The sequence below is a fragment of the Herpailurus yagouaroundi genome, unplaced genomic scaffold (genome assembly GCF_014898765.1).
Source record: "Herpailurus yagouaroundi ecotype Mexico unplaced genomic scaffold, PumYag 77, whole genome shotgun sequence".
In the NCBI taxonomy this organism is placed as follows: Eukaryota; Metazoa; Chordata; class Mammalia; order Carnivora; family Felidae; genus Herpailurus; species Herpailurus yagouaroundi.
Genome location: NW_024412388.1, coordinates 65604557 through 65622260, shown reverse-complemented (window position 1 = coordinate 65622260; position 17704 = coordinate 65604557). Strand labels below are relative to the sequence as shown.

General features: G+C 36.9%; 1 protein-coding gene across 4 annotated transcripts in view; it reads left to right on the top strand.

Annotated features, from left to right (window-relative positions):
• Positions 1-17704, top strand: part of USP33 (ubiquitin specific peptidase 33) — a 65646-nt gene that overhangs the window by 16020 nt on the left and 31922 nt on the right. For all 4 annotated transcript variants that reach the window (XM_040470702.1, XM_040470701.1, XM_040470699.1 and 1 more), the window contains 7 exons: positions 1686-1817; positions 2235-2288; positions 3669-3731; positions 6070-6222; positions 9254-9356; positions 10025-10094; positions 14479-14592. In XM_040470702.1, coding sequence (XP_040326636.1) covers positions 1737-1817; positions 2235-2288; positions 3669-3731; positions 6070-6222; positions 9254-9356; positions 10025-10094; positions 14479-14592 — 638 coding nt within the window. In that variant the 5' untranslated portion in view covers positions 1686-1736. The remainder of the gene's footprint in view (positions 1-1685; positions 1818-2234; positions 2289-3668; positions 3732-6069; positions 6223-9253; positions 9357-10024; positions 10095-14478; positions 14593-17704) is intronic.

The following is a 17704-nucleotide window of genomic DNA, read 5'->3' as shown; positions in this document are numbered from 1 at the left end:
GAAGAAGTTAAGTATATTGGGGATACAAAACAATTTGCCTTCTGTTTATTTTAATGGAATTTGAGGAAACTCCTGAAGATAATTAGGAAAGTTGTAATTGATGTGGGAAACTACCTCAGTCTTAAACTGGTGGTCTCATGGGAGAGTGAGGTATGAGACCTTACTGGTCATCTAAAAAGAAGTACATAAAGGGATGCTGCAGAGTGCCTAATAAAATTATATGGATATGTGTAGTACTATGTGTGTGTATGTACACACTTGACATGTGCTACCTCATTTCATCCTTAAAGTAGCCCCTTGAGTTCATTATGCCAGTCTACTCTTAGAGGTATCCTCAGTTCTGTTTGACCTCAGAGTCTTGCTCTTACCTGTGAGATGCATAGGTGGATTCAAATCCTTGTTCTGCCAAATGCTAACAATGTGAAGTCAGATTTACCTCTCTTAGTCTTATATGCAATTAAGATAATAATGGTACTCTACATCAGGGTTGCTGAAAGGATTTTGTGAAGATGTTGTTTTCAACCTGAGATAATGTTGTCCCTTTGAGGACATAATTTTATTTTATTTTATTTTTTTTCAATTTTATTTTATATGTTTTTGAAGAGACAGAGCATGAGCGGGGGAGGGGCAGAGAGAGAGGGAGACAGAATCTGAAGCAGACTCCAGGCTCCCAGCTGTCGGCACAGAGTCTAACACGGGGCTTGAACTCACAAACTGTGAGATCATGACCTGAGCTGAAGTCAGACGCTTAACTGACTGAGCCACCCAGGTGACCTGGAGGGCATAATTTTATACTGTACTTGTAAAAGCAGTGGTGAGAGTGTTCTGGCATCTAATGGGTTGAAGCAAGAATGTTGCTAAACACCTTAAAATGCACAGGGCAAACCCCCACAGTAGAGAAGTATTTGGTCCAAAGTATCAATGTGGTGCCAACTTGAGAAACTTTAGTATGTGACCATCTTGGTATATTGCTAAGATACCAGACAATTTCATTTATATCATCACTAGTGGCTGCAGCTAGTGTGAAAATGAATGTTTATATTTGATGGTTCTTTTAATTCCTATTCCAGTCTAAGGATTAATCTTAAAAAAGAAAAAAAAAGATACAAGTACTTAAATTGAATAACTTCAACTTTTTCCCTTTTATTTATTTATATTCTAAAATATGAAATGGGAGAAAGGGGGAAAAGCAGCAAAAGTAATGGAGAAACAAACTTACATTGATACATAGTTATCAGTTTCAATATAATGTTAATTTTGTGGAGAAATTTCCAGTGTACATGTTAAATTATGAAAGTAATCTAGGTATATTTGAAAAATATACTAGGGTAGACTTGTAAACATGCATGCTTATTATTTTAGCCTTTATTTTATTTTTTTTATTTATTTAAAAAAAAATTTTTTTTTCAACGTTTTTATTTATTTTTGGGACAGAGAGAGACAGAGCATGAACGGGGGAGGGGCAGAGTGAGAGGGAGACACAGAATCGGAAACAGGCTCCAGGCTCCGAGCCATCAGCCCAGAGCCGGATGCGGGGCTCGAACTCACGGACCGCGAGATCATGACCTGGCTGAAGTCGGACGCTTAACCGACTGCGCCACCCAGGCGCCCCATTAGCCTTTATTTTAATGATTTTTAATATTTAGCATTTTTTAATTAACATTTTTTGGTTGTTTTCCCCATAGGTGTTACCTCATTTGGAAATACTTGGGAGACAGGAAAAAGTTACTAACAAAATGTCACCTTTTCAAAATCATTGTCCACATTTGGATTCAGTTGGTGAAATAACGAAAGAAGACTTAATGCAAAAATCTCATGTAAGATACAGGGTTTTTTCCTTGCTTAGAAAAATCATTCATTGCTCTCTCAAATGTGTGTTTTTTTTAAATAAATTACTGTAATACTCTGTGTTCATGGGCTCCAATTTATTATTTTTTTAATATTTATTTACTTTTGAGAGAGAGAGAGAGCGTGAGCAGAAGCGGGGTGGGGGTGGTGTAGAGAAAGGGGAGACACAGAATCCGAAGCAGGCTCTAGGCTCTAAGCTGTCAGCACAGAGCCCTATCTGGACTCGAACTCGTGAACTGCAAGATTATGACTTGAGCTGAAGTTGGACGCTCAACCAACTGAGCCACCCAGGCGCCCCTCCAATTTCTTATGTAATATTATTAGTCAATTGTATGTGTTTGGCTGTGTCAACATAATGATAATGCTATTTGATTTTTGTTTTATAGGGTACTTGTCAGGATTGTAAAGTCAGAGGACCAAATCTTTGGGCATGTTTGGAGGTATGTATATGTTTCAAAACTTTGGTATTATAAAAATTTATATCTGAATAAGGATAACTATAAGAGTTTTTTGACACTTAACAGATTTCATAAATGAGCGTGCTTTAAAAAAAGATGATTAGTGATAACAAATTAAACTTTATAAACTTTGGGTTTTATTTTTTTTAATTTTTATTTAAAAAAAAATTTTTTTTAACGTTTATTTATTTTTGAGACAGAGAGAGACAGAGCATGAACGGGGGAGGGTCAGAGAGAGGGAGACACAGAATCTGAAACAGGCTCCAGGCTCTGAGCTGTCAGCACAGAGCCCAACGCGGGGCTTGAACTCACAGACCGCGAGATCATGACCTGAGCTGAAGTCGGCCACTTAACCGACTGAGCCACCCAGGCGCCCCTATAAACTCTGGGTTTTAAATTCCAGTGCTTTTGCAGAGTTTTAGTAAATCACTAAATATATATATGTGTATATATGTATATATATACACATATATATGTGTATATATATATGTGTATATATTTACATGAGACTTATTTTTTTAATTTTATCCAAATTTTTTAAAATTTTAAAATTTTAATCCAAGTTAACATATAGTGTAATAATAGTTTATAAGAGTAGAATTTAGTGATTCATCACTTACATATAACACCCAGTGCTCATCCCAAGTGCCCTCCTTAATGGCCATCACCCATTTAGCCTGTCCCCCCATCCAACACCCTTCCAGCAACCCTCAGTTTGTTCTCTGTGTTTAAGAATCTTTTATGGTTTGTTTCCCTCTCTGTTTTTATTTTATTTTTCCTTCTCTTCCCCTATATTCAGCTGTTTTGTTTCTTAAATTCCACCTATCAGTGAAATCATATGATATCTGTCTTTCTTTGACCTACTTCTCTTAGCATAGTATGTTTTGGTTCCATCCATGTTTTTGCAAATGGCAAGATTTCATTTTGATTGCTGAGTAATACTCCAGTGTGTGTGTGTACACACACACACACACACACACACACACACACACACACCATATTTTCTTTATCCATTTTTCAGTTGATGGACATTTGGGCTCTTTTCTGTAATTTGGTATTGTCGATAACACTGCTATAAACATTGGGGTGCATGTGCCCCTTTGAATCATCATTTCTGCATGTAATCACTACAATATTTTATGCTTGTCTTATATTAGAGGTGACATAGCTTGTAATTTAGAAATATTCTCATTTTATTTTTCTGTTCCTAATGCCATTTGGTTAAAATAAATGAATATGGAAAGTCATTTAGTCATTAAGGTAAAACCTATGATCAAAACTTAATTGTAAATGCAAATGTGATGCTATTATATATTTACACATGTTATAAAATGACTTATTTTTCTTTCTGTATAATTACAGAATAGATGTTCATATGTTGGTTGTGGTGAATCACAAGTAGATCACAGCACTATACATTCTCAGGTATGTATATGGAAAATTTTTTTGGTGTTTATTTACTTGCTTTGTAAGTTTTCATTTATTTATTTATTTATTTATTTATTTATTTATTTATTTAATTTATTTATCTGTCTATTAGAGAGAGAGAAGAATGGAGGGAGGGAATGAGGGAGAAAGTGCTTCAGCAGGGGAGAGGCAGAGGGAAAGGGAAAGACAATCCCAAGCAGGCTCCACACCCAGCACTGAGCCCAATGCACAGGGGTCAGGGGCTCGATCTCACAACCGTGAGATCGTGACCTGAGCCAAAATCAGGAGTCAGACACTTAACTGACTGAGCCACCCAGGCATTCCTTAAGTTTTTATTTTAATTCCAGTTAGTTAACATATAGTATTATATTAGTTACAATATAGTGATTTAGCAATTCCATATATCACCTGGTGTATAGAAAATTTTTATGCAAGATATTTAAAAAAAATTTTTTTTAATGTTTATTTTTGAGAGAGACAGAGTGTGAGTGGGGGAGGGGCAGAGAGAGAGGGGAGACACAGAATCCAAAGTAGGCTCCAGGCTTTGAGCTGTCAGCACAGCTCATGGACTGCGAGATCATGACCTGAGCTGAAGTCAGACGCTTAACTGACTGAGCCACCCAGGCACCCCTTTGCAAGATATTTTTTAAAGCGAGCCTGAAGGAAAGGGAAAGCAAGCAAATACAACATTATTAATTCAAGTTGTAATTCAAAATTTTCCCCTTTTTTATATAAGAGGAGTTAAACCTTTGCTTATACTTTCTAAAAGGTGGGGAGGGGAATTGCTAAGATTAATATTAGATTGAGATTCTAATTAAGAGAGTAATGATTTAAGAAATTTGCCTCCTGGTTTATGAAGATGATAGTTGGAATTTTAGGAGAATCTGAAAATTGAAGTCAAGAGTGGATGCCTATGCCTATGATAGGGCCTGGGTAACTTTTAAGTCTCAACTCACCTTCTGCACATCTTACCTTCTGCACATCTTAATTGGAGTTCTCTTTCTACTTCACCCTGGTTGTTTGGTGCTTGTGTGTAATTCTGGTATGGTATGGTATGGTATGGTATGGTATGGTATGGTAGAGTAGTAGAACTTCTATTCTAAACTGTATGCTTCTTTTCTTTCTTTTTTTTTTTTTAAACTATATGTTTCTTGAGCATGAACTGTCTTTTTCACATTGATGTCTCTGTAGCATTAATTGTTCTCAGTCAGGGTTCCTCAAGACAATTAATTAAGCCTGAATATTCCAAAGCCCTCAGGCATCATTGTACATAATTTACTTCTATTTTGTGCATCTAGAATGGTAGTGCTGTGTACCATTCCTGTGAGAATTGAGAAAATAGTTACTAAGATAATTTTCTGTAGGCATAAATTCTCTCCATGAACTCTGATTGAGAAAGGCCAGAATTTTATGTATCCAAGATCATATATTCCTGTGAGAATTGAGAAAATAGTTACTAAGATAATTTTCTGTAGGCATAAATTCTCTCCATGAACTCTGATTGAGAAAGGCCAGAATTTTATGTATCCAAGATCATATATTCATATTGCTTGAGATGTTTTTTGCTTTGACTTACATCATTTGACTCATTCTTTTGAATAGTTACTATGATCTTTTAGAATAGTTACTATGCTTTGGTCAATTATTTTCTTGTATTATACTTATTTGCTAACTCCAAAGCAGAGTCTTAGTCTTATGTTTATTTTTATGCTGAACAGTGGTGAAAAATGACAATAGTATAATTTCTAGAATAGGTTTATATATTGTTACTATTCACTATACTTTAATAGTTTATCTAAAGAATATGTTTTTGGTGTTCAAGTTTTAACTCTTCTCTTTGGAATATATTGTTATTCATTAAAGGCCAGCAGTTTATCTTATATGATTTTTTTTTTAATTTTTTTTTCAGCGTTTTTATTTATTTATGGGACAGACAGAGACAGAGCATGAACGGGGGAGGGGCAGAGAGAGAGGGAGACACAGAATCGGAAACAGGCTCCAGGCTCCGAGCCATCAGCCCAGAGCCTGACGCGGGGCTCGAACTCACGGACCGTGAGATCGTGACCTGGCTGAAATCGGACGCTTAACCGACTGCGCCACCCAGGCGCCCCTTATATGATTTTTTTAAAGTGGTTTTTTTTTTGGTTTGTTTTTGTTTTTGTTTTAGTAATCTCTACACCCAGTGTGGGGGGTTGAACTTATGACCCCAAGATCAAGAGCCACATACTCTTCTTCCAACTGAGCCAGTTAGGCATCCCCTTATATGATCTTTTGAAATGTTTTCTACTATACCTAATTTTGGTTCCTCTTCTTCCTCCCCTATGAAATTGTATAGGAGACAAAGCATTATCTTACTGTGAACCTTACTACTCTTCGAGTATGGTGTTATGCTTGCAGCAAAGAAGTATTTTTGGATAGGAAATTAGGAAATCAGCCTTCTTTGCCTCATGTAAGACCACTTCACCAAACCCAAGAAAATAGTGTCCAGGTAATAATCAAACTGTATTTAATTAAAATATCGTATATTTTCAGGTATGATTTTAGAATTTGTCACGTAGTTGAAATGTATAACAACTCTACCTCACTTGTACTTTAAATATTTCTGTAATGTGCCTTTTTTCTTGATAGCAATACTGAGGCTAGCCTTTGCTCTTTTATAGAATGATATGTTATAGTAAGATTGAAGCTCACCTGTCTGAAGATGGAAAAGCATGTTTTGTGTTTTTAAAACTTAAAAACAGACTTCTTTTTTTAAAGTTTATTTTGAGAGACATGTAGAGAGCACAGTGGTGGAGGGGGGGCGGGGTGCAGAGAGGGAGACAGAATACCAAGCAGGTTCCACTCTATCAGCATAGACCCCGATGTGGGACTCAAACTTCCAAACTGAGATCATGACCTGAGCTGAAATCAAGAGTCAGCTGCTTAACCAACTGAGCCAGTCAGGCACCCTAACAAACTGTCTTTAAAAAGTGTATATTTTTCTAGCAATCTGATTCTAGGAGAGGGGGCAGGCCTTTTTTGATAGGAAATTACAAATACAAATTCAGCTCCCTTTTCCTCATTTCTCTCCCCTTTCTACCTCCATTAATATTACTAAGAACATTTTACTAATTTATCGAAAACCAAATAGGATATATTAAAGCTTAGCGTTGATCTTTGGTTTCAAAATGTGTAGGCTCGCAAAGATTAATCACTTAATTTTGAGAATTTTCTAGTTCTATAAAAATAGGGAAAAGGAAATGAAAATATTAGAAGAGTTGGCTTCTAACTTACTGTACTCATCATTTGCTCTGTATGGTTTAATTAACACATTAGTGAGGTTTTTTCCCCCTCATGTATCAAAAAAATCACATTGTATTTCTATACTTGTCTTCCTTGATACCAACTTTTAACATTTTTCTATTATATCTTTGTGTCACATTCTGATAGTAGACATTTGTGTAAATAAATTTGCTTGTCTTACACATTATATAACTAAAATGAGTAGATTTTAGACAAGCTATATTTTTTTGTATTTCAAAGTTGAATGGCTGTAGTGGATAAATCACCAAACTACCATTACTATTTCTGCCACTGATATTATCATTCAGAAATGTGTTTTTTGTCTTGTTTTTAATGCCTTCATAATTTGAAAGTAAGTTTTCTGGAACACACTTGCATTATTAACAAAAATGTGGTAACTAAAAGTTTAATCACATAAGGAATTGATAACAGTTTATAAGGGTAATACTCAGGTGGTTGAAAGAATAAGTGCAGATAGTTCACAAAAAGGAAATACAAATAAAAACACATTGACAAAGTAACCATCACTGACTAAAGAAAACAGTTATCTGTTGCCATTTCTGCCAGATTTTGCAGAATGTTGAATGAATGTTGAATGTCTTAATGAATGTTGAATCTGATTGAATAAGTATACTGATATTTTTCTGATAGCTTATAGATAATTCTCTGTGAGTTATATTTATAACACATAAAAGGCATGAATTTAATTTCATGCAACTTCCTGATCCCATTGTTGAATAAAATTACTCAGAAGAAAAAAGTTATTTGTACAATTTTTTTAACATAAAATTTCTATGCTGTTGGAACATTAGTTATAAAATAATAATATTGGAGACCAAATGTCATTAGTAAGATTTCTTAAATAAAAATTTTTTCTAGGAGGTAAAATTTTAAATGATTTTTTAAAAAAATTTTTTTTTTTTTAATGTTTATTTATTTTTGAGACTGAGAGAGAGACAGAGCATGAACAGGGGAGGGGCAGAGAGAGAGGGAGACACAGAATCTGAAACGGGCTCCAGGCTCTGAGCTGTCAGCACAGAGCCCGACGCGGGGCTTGAACTCACAGACCATGAGATCATGACCTGAGCCGAAGTCAGACGCTTAACCGACTGAGCCACCCAGGCGCCCCTTAAATGATTTTTTAAAAACCTCTATACTTAAATACAATTAAGTGAGAATATGGGGCCAGCTCAAATGTTCAGTATCTACAGATACCAGGAAAGTAAAATAAATGTATAAAGTGGGTAGGTAGAAAAGTGCATATGCATGCATTGTAGAGGTGGAATAAGGCCTGAATAAGTTGGAGAGTCAGAGCATATGCTAAGTGCATGCTGCTGTTCAGTTTCCTCCTTTAAGTGATAGTTGCTAAATGGGTTCAGTGTAGTTCAGTCTTCTATTAAAAGAGAACTTGCAGAATCTGATATTTCTATGAGCTCTCCTGATTTTTAAAATATTAGATCAAAGTTTTTCTTCTGTGTCTTTTTTTTTTTTTTTTTTTTTAAGTGTGAGCTAGCATTTGATGAACCCGTCACCAGTTGCAACATTTGAGTTAAGACAATATTTGGAAATTAATTCTGGAATATTTTATTACTATTTAAAATACTGAACTATTTCATATGTATAAAATAATGCAAAATAAGTATGGTAACAAGTATCAGGAGAGATTGTAGAAGTCTACAGATAAGTTGGTGTGTTAATGATAGAAAAACTTTAGTATTTTCTTCCTGTAAAAAGTTAGAAAAATCTGAAAAGATGTGTAGGAATGTGTGCCTAGATTTTTTTTAGCTTGATAACACTGAATTGGATTGGAATTCACTGAACTGATAACTATTAACTTTTCTTTTTAAAAAAAAAATTTTTTTTTTAAATTTTTATTTATTTTTGACACAGAACATGTGTGTTATTTATTTTGACACAGAACATGAATGGGGGGAGGGTCAGAGAGAGAGGGAGACACAGAATCTAAGCAGGCTCCAGGCTCCGAGCTGTCAGCACAGAGCCCGATGCGGGGCTTGAATTCATAAACTGTGAGATCATGACCTGAGCCGAAGTCGGATGCTTAACTGACCGAGCCACTCAGGCGCCCCAATTGTTAACTTTTCAATTCAGAAAAGTCGTAAGTGGCTTTGTTATTCAAGTGCATTTTTAATAAAGATAGAGTGACATGCTCTTTCCTAGTGTAGATCCTCATTACTTTCAAGATGTAAAATAAATTTGCTGTCTTTCCTGTTATCAAGGATTTTAAAATACCAAGTAGTACAACATTAAAAACTCCTCTGGTTGCTGTATTTGATGATTTGGACATAGAAGTGGAAGAAGAAGATGAACTTAAGGCAAGAGGTAAAATCTCCTATATAACACTCTTTTCTATGGTACTACACATTTCTTTAGGAAATTGTAATGTGAAAATTTCAAACTCGAGAAGTGAAAGAGACTCTATAGATGTTGATGGCCTAAATAAATAAATAAATAAATAAAATCTAAAATTTGGCCTAGTACAATTGTATTTGCAGGGAGAGCAGACTGACAACTTTTGAGAGATGCTTGGTTTCTCTGGCATCACTTTACCAAAGCCCTTAGTATAAACTATCCATATACAATTTAGTACAAATTTTGTGTTTTATAATTGATGCAAGGGAATTTTAACTTTTAAATGTTTATTTAAATAATTATCTGAAAATTAACACTTTAGTAGAATCCTGACCTCTGAGTTGCTCAAGTTGATATTTTGTATTTCCATAATGTATTTTGCGGTTTTTTTTTTTCCCTTAGTTTTTAAATATTTTGAGTTATCTCTGTACCCAATGTGGTGCTTGAACTCACAACCCCATGATCAAGGGTTGCATGCTCCACAGATTGAGCCAGCTAGGTCCCCCTATTTTGTGTGTTCTTAACATAGTTTGAGAACTGTAATAAGTATCATACATAGTTACATATTCAGTAAACACTTAGAAAATTAAGTCACTGCATTATTGAGTGATGACATAATTTATGATTGTTCTTAATAGGTCTTACAGGTTTGAAAAATATTGGAAATACTTGTTATATGAATGCAGCTTTGCAGGCTCTTTCTAATTGGTAAGTATAGAAATTAATTTTGTATAGCTTTTTAAAGTCACTCTTTATCACAGTTCTTATATGGCAGTTATACTTCAATAAAACTCTTTCTAAATGAAAAAAAAAATGAAGTCACTCTTTGAGCAGAAAACCATGCTGTTGGTAACCTATGGCCATACCACTCTGAATGTGCCTGATCTCACCTGATCATGGAAGCTAAGCAGGTCGGATCTGGTTAGTATGTGGATGGGAGAAAATCATGCTGCTCGTAATTTGCTAAAAAAAAAAAAAAGAAAAGAAAAGAAAAGAAAGAAAGAAAGATGAGTCAGAGGAGGAAAGAAAGAAGTACACTAATAGTAATATGAGAAAGAGTTAACAATTCTATTCAATTTCCCTAGCCAATAGGATCCCATAAATCCTTGGCTGTCCTTCTTCCCTCAATGAATTCCTCTCCTTCCCTCTCACTTTCTGAAATGACCCCATTTAAAAGATTCTGTGGATTAACTATGTAAATGTCCTGAAAAGTTTCTTTTTTCTTTCTTGTTGAGTAATCCTGAAGGTAGAGTAGGCAAGAAACTGGGTTGGTACTAATCCATTGTCCCAGTGAGATTATTCAGGCCTGTATTTCCTGAGAATGCTGGTTCTGGTGTAAACCCTAGTTAGTTGTGTGCCTTCGAGCAAGTTATTTGTTTTAACATCTAGAAAATGAGAAGCTTGAACTAATTCCTCAGATCACTTTTTTTTTTAATGTTTGTTTTTGAGACAGAGAGAGAGAGAGAGAAAAACAGCATGAGTGGGGGAGGGGCAGAGAGAGAGGGAGACACATAATGGAAAACAGGCTCCAGGCTCTGAGCTGTCAGTACAGGGCCTGACATGGGGCTCGAACCCACGAGCCAGGAGATCATGACCTGAGCTGAAGTCAGATGCTCAACCGACAGATCCACCCAGGTGCCCCTTCCTCAAATCACTTACAGAGGTGCTATGAAAATATTTTGTACTTTTCTGTAGGTGAAAAGTCTTTGATAAAAAGTATTCAGGTTTTTTTTAATGTTTATTTTTGAGAGAGACAGCACGCAAATGGGGGAGGGGCAGGGAGAGAGGGACACACAGAATCCCAAGCAGGCTCCAGGCTCTGAGCTGTTAGCATAGAGCCCAATGCGGGGCTTGAATCCACGAACCACGAGATCATGACCTGAGCCAAAGTTAGACATCCAACTGAGCCACTCAGGTGCCCCTAGATTTTTTGTTTCTTAATCATACTTTTACAGAATAGGTAGGGGCAGCATGGAATGCTCTGTAGACGTCTGTTGAGTCCATCTAGTCCAACATGTAGTTTAAGTCCAGTGTTTATTGATTTTCTGGCTGGAAGATTTATCCATTGTTGGAGATGAGTGTTGAAGTCCCCTACTGTTACTGTATTGCTGTTTATTTCTCCCTTCATATCTATCATTAATACTTGCTTTGTTTATTTAGCTCCCCTATGTTGGGTGCATATTTATAGATGTTATCCTTTTGATGACTCAATTCCTTTATCATTATATAATGGCCTTCTTTATATCTTGTTAGAGCTTTGAGTTAAGGTCTGCTTTGTGGGGGCGCCTGGGTGGCTCAGTCGGTTAAGCATCCGACTTCGGCTCAGGTCACGATCTTGTCTGTGAGTTTGAGCCCCGTGTCGGGCTCTGGGCTGGTGGCTCGGAGCCTGGAGCCTGCTTCAGATTCTGTGTCTCCCTCTCTCTCTGCCCCATCCCCGTTCATGCTCTGTCTTTCTCTGTCTCAAAAATAAATTAAAAAAAAAAAAGTTAAAAAAAATAAAAAAAAATAAATCTGCTTTGTGTAATATAAATATAGTTACCTATATCTTCTTTCATTTTTCACTTGCATGGAATATCTTTTTAGGATAGCCAGTCTTTTTTTGTTTTTTTTTTTTTTGTTTATTTATGAGACAGAGACAGAGCATGAGTGGGGGGAGGGGCAGAGAGAGAAGGAGACACAGAATAGGATAGCCAGTTTATTGCAGGGCAGGGCTTGGTCCTTTGCCCAGTCTTTTTCCTGTAACTGAATAGATTCACTGAGGTTCCCTCCAGCTAATCATGCTCATAGAAGATAATATTGCCTTTTTTTTTTTTTTATTTATATATGAAATTTATTGTCAAATTGGTTTCCGTACAACACCCAGTGCTCATCCCAAAAGGTGCCCTCCTCAATACCCATCACCCACCCTCTCCTCCCTCCCACCCCCCATCAACCCTCAGTTTGCTCTCAGTTCTCAACAGTCTCTTATGCTTTGGCTCTCTCCCACTCTAACCTCTTTTTTTTTTTTTCCTTCCCCTCCCCCATGGGTTCCTGTTAAGTTTCTCAGGATCCACATAAGAGTGAAACCATATGGTATCTGTCTTTCTCTGTATGGCTTATTTCACTTAGCATCACACTCTCCAGTTCCATCCACGTTGCTGCAAAAGGCCATATTTCATTTTTTCTCATTGCCACGTAGTATTCCATAGTGTATATAAACCACAATTTCTTTATCCATTCATCAGTTGATGGACATTTAGGCTCTTTCCATAATTTGGCTATTGTTGAGAGTGCTGCTATGAACATTGGGGTACAAGTGCCCCTATGCATCAGTACTCCTGTGTCCCTTGGATAAATTCCCAGCAGTGCTATTGCTGGGTCATAGGGTAGGTCTATTTTTAATTTTCTGAGGAACCTCCACACTGCTTTCCAGAGCGGCTGCACCAATTTGCATTCCCACCAACAGTGCAAGAGGGTTCCCGTTTCTCCACATCCTCTCCAGCATCTATAGTCTCCTGATTTGTTCATTTTGGCCACTCTGACTGGCGTGAGGTGATACCTGAGTGTGGTTTTGATTTGTATTTCCCTGATAAGGAGCGACGCTGAACATCTTTTCATGTGCCTGTTGGCCATCCGGATGTCTTCTTTAGAGAAGTGTCTATTCATGTTTTCTGCCCATTTCTTCACTGGGTTATTTGCTTTTCGGGTGTGGAGTTTGGTGAGCTCTTTATAGATTTTGGATACTAGCCCTTTGTCCGATATGTCATTTGCAAATATCTTTTCCCATTCAGTTGGTTGCCTTTTAGTTTTGTTGGTTGTTTCCTTTGCTGTGCAGAAGCTTTTTATCTTCATAAGGTCCCAGTAATTCACTTTTGCTTTTAATTCCCTTGCCTTTGGGGATGTGTCGAGTAAGAGATTGCTACGGCTGAGGTCAGAGAGGTCTTTTCCTGCTTTCTCCTCTAAGGTTTTGATGGTTTCCTGTCTCACATTCAGGTCCTTGATCCATTTTGAGTTTATTTTTGTGAATGGTGTGAGAAAGTGGTCTAGTTTCAACCTTCTGCATGTTGCTGTCCAGTTCTCCCAGCACCATTTGTTAAAGAGACTGTCTTTTTTTCCATTGGATGTTCTTTCCTGCTTTGTCAAAGATGAGTTGGCCATACGTTTGTGGGTCTAGTTCTGGGGTTTCTATTCTATTCCATTGGTCTATGTGTCTGTTTTTGTGCCATTGCCTTTTTTTTTTTTTAATGTTTATTTTGAGACTGAGATAGTATGTGTGTGAGTGGGGGAGGGGCAGAGAGAGAGAATCCCAAACAGAGCCTGTCATGCACAGAGCCCAACATGGAGCTTGATCTCACGAACTGTGAGAACGTGACCTGAACTGAAATCTACAGCTGGATGCTTAAGTGACTGAGCCACTCAGGCACCCCAACAGTATTGCCTTTCAAATTGCTAACTGAGCCACCAGATGGATAGTAGTATCACTTACTGAGATGTAGAAGCCTGGAGGAAGAATAGATTCACTTGAAGATTAAATTTTGATCATGTTAAATTTAAGATGCTCAGCACAGCCATCAGTTTGGATATTTGATATAAGTCTGGAATTTAGATGAGATATTTGACTTTCATAAGTTTGACTGTCATTGGCATGAACATGAAAATTTAAGGACACCCCAGGAAAAGAGTATATAGGGAAGAGAGGTAAAGTCCTAGGATCCAGTCCTGAGGGGCTTTGATATTTGTATATCTGGTAAGAGTCAAAAGAACAGTAAAGAAGGGAAAGAGTTGCCAGAGATAAAGAAAAATGGAAAAATTCATCATTGTTCAAGAGAATGGTTGCTCAAGAATGAGGGGTAGGTCACTTGTAATAAATGCTACTAAGAGGGAGTGAAAGATGTTGACTGCATCTGGCAGCATTGTGGAGTCTGATACAGTGGGGTCAAATTTGATTTGAATGGGTTGAACACGAATATGAAGAAGTGAATGTGAAGCTGTAAAAGGGAGCAAAGAAATGATAGATATGGGGCTGTATGTGCTACCAATTTATTGAATGACTGGAAGTCAGTCATTATTAAGCTTTGATTCCACTTTAACATTTTTCTTTTTTTTGAATTAGCCCACCTTTGACACAGTTTTTTCTTGATTGTGGAGGACTAGCTCGAACAGATAAGAAACCAGCCATTTGTAAAAGTTATCTGAAACTGATGACCGAACTGTGGCATAAAAGCAGGTATGTACTTAATGTATTTATTCTCTTTATTATTATTATTTTTTTAAGTTTATTTGTTTTGAGGGAGAGAAAGCACATGGGGAGGGGCAGAGCAAGAGAGAGAGAGAATCCCAAGCAGACTCCGTGCTGTCAGGTTGGAGCCTGATGTGGGGCTTGAATCCACTTAATCGTGAGACCATGACCTGAGCTGAAATCAAGAGCCAGACGCTTAACCGACTGAGCCACCCAGGTGCTCCTCTTTATTACGTTTTTAAATGAATACCAAATATTAAAAGGATATAGGTGCACATATGTAGAGCTGAAAAAAAGTAAATTTGAGACAAGTTCATTTTACAGTATGTTCTGTTTCAAACTGAACATCCAAATGAAGTATCTGGACTGCAGATAAGTTGAAATGCTAAAGCTGCTATTACTGACACTTGAATTTTAATGCAGGAGTAGACATTCTCACAATGCTAAAATCAGACCATAAATACTTAGGTGAATGTTCATTTTTCTGCTTATGTTTATTTCCTGTAAAGTGTAGCATTAGAAGAATAATTGTTCAATGTAATATTTTACTAATTTTGTTTTAGAATTATTCAGAAAATTGTGTTTACCATTAGTCCTAACTGCTCAACCTTATCTGTAAAGAAAACAATCACCAAAGCTTTTTTTTTTTAAAACCTCACAAGACTTTTGAGATCTTGATTTGTAATGTAAAAATTTCAGTAGTATTTAAAGTTTTAACATTCCCCTATTCCTAAGTGCCTCAGTTTTCTTTGAGATATTTTACCCCCTACTAAGCATCTCTTAAGTCAAACAAAAATTTGTTAGTACTTTGATTTTAACATGCTAGGAAAAGAAAATGGCTTTTCTCTCTCTCTTTTTTTTTTTTTTAAATTGAAGGGTAATTGATACACATTGTTATCTTAGTTTCAAGTATATAACATTTTTTTTAAACGTTCATTTATTTACAGGTACCTGGGTGACTCAGTCTGTTAAGTGTCCAACTTTGGCTCAGGTCATGGTCTCACATCTCACAGTTTGTGAGTTCGAGCCTGTCAGGTTCTGAGCTGACAGCTCAGAGCCTGGAGCCTGCTTTGGAATCTGTGTCTCCCTGTCTCTCTGCCCCTCTTCCGCTCATGCTCTCTCTCTCAAAAAAATAAATAAACATTAAAAAAAATTTAAACTTTCATTTATTCATGTTGAGAGTGAGAGAGGGGGGGGGGGGGTGGGGCCCCCCCCCCCCCCGGGCCAGGGGCAGACAGGGAGAGATAGAGAATATCCCAAGTAGGCTCTGCACTATGAGCGTGGAGCCCAGCGTGGGGCTTGAACCCCCAAACAGTGAGATCATGACCTGAGCCGAAACCAAGAGTCAGACACTCAGCCAACCTAGCCACCCAGGTGCCCTTCAAGTATGTGACATATTGACTGGGCAATTCTATACATTACTTAATGCTCACTATGATAAGTGTAGTCACCATTGTCACCATACAATGTTATTAGAATATTATTGACTATATTCTCTATGCTTGACTTTTCACTTTGTGACTTATGTATTTTATAACTTGAAGTTTGTACCTCTTAATCTCCTTTATCTATTTCGCTCATCCTCTTCACACACCTAACCTCTGGCAACCGCAAGCTTGTTCTCTGTGTTTAAGAGCCTTTTTTTTTTTTTTGCTTGTTTTGTCCATTTGTTTCTTAGATTCTACATATAAGTGAAATCATTCGGTATTTGTCTTTCTCTGACTTATTTCACTTAGCATAATAAACTCTAGGACCGTTCATGTTGTCACAGATGGCAAGATCTTATTCTTTTTTATGGCTGGGCAAATATTCCATTGTATATATACCATCTTGATCCATTCATCTGTGGATGGACACTTAGGTTGCTTCCGTATCTTGGCTATGGTAAATAATGCTGCAGTAAACATAGGGGTGCCTATATCTTTTTGGATTAGTGTTTTTATTTTCTTTGGGTAAATACCCAGTAGTGGGACTGCTGAGTCATATGTTATTTCTGTTTTTAATTTTTTGAGGAGTCTTTATGCTGTTTTCCAGAGTGGCTGTACCAACTTACTCTCCCACCAATAGTGCACTTGGGTTCCCTCTTCTCCACATCTTTGCCAACACTTGTTATTTCTTGTCTTTTTTTTTTTTTAATTTTTTTTTTCAACGTTTTTATTTATTTTTGGGACAGAGAGAGACAGAGCATGAACGGGGGTGGGGCAGAGAGAGAGGGAGACACAGAATCGGAAACAGGCTCCAGGCTCTGAGCCATCAGCCCAGAGCCTGACGCGGGGCTCGAACTCACGGACCGCGAGATCGTGACCTGGCTGAAGTCGGACGCTTAACCGACTGCGCCACCCAGGCGCCCCTCTTGTCTTTTTGATACTAGCCATTCTGATTAGTCCTCTGCCCATCTTTTAGATTTTTTTTTTTTTTTTTTTTTTGGCGTTGAATTGTATAACGTCTTTATATATTTTGGATATTAACCCTTATCTGATAGATCATTTGCAAATATCTTCCCCCATTTATGAGGCTGCTTTTTCTGTTGTTGTTGATGATTTCTTTGCTGTGTGTAAGCTTTTTACTTTAGTCCCAATAGTTTATTTTTCTTTGGTTTCCTTTGCCTGAGGAGAAATATCCCTAAATATGTTGCTAAGGGCGATGTCTAAGAGATTATTGCCTGTATTTTCTTTCAGGCATTTCATGGTTTCAGGTCTAACATTTAGGTCTTTAATCCATTTTAAGTTTATTTTCATGTAAAAAAAAGAGTATGATTTTAATGAGTTCTTTGGGGCTATGAACATTAAAGAGCCAGAATCCTCCATTGTCATTTATCCCTATTGAGTGTTATCCAGTGCTGCTACAGACTCTATAGCTAGAATTAACCCTTAACTGCTGTTTTTTAACTTCTTTGCCCTGAATATGTATTTTAAACTTAAAATTACTGAAAGTTTATCAGACTTCAAAAGTGTCAGTACAGAATTCTAAAAGTGGTTAAATATCTGGGGCACCTGGGTGGCTCAGTTGGTTAAGTGTCTGACTTTTTAAAACAAAAATTTTTTTTAATGTTTATTTATCTTTGAGAGAGACAGAGACAGAATGTGAGTGCGTTAGGGGC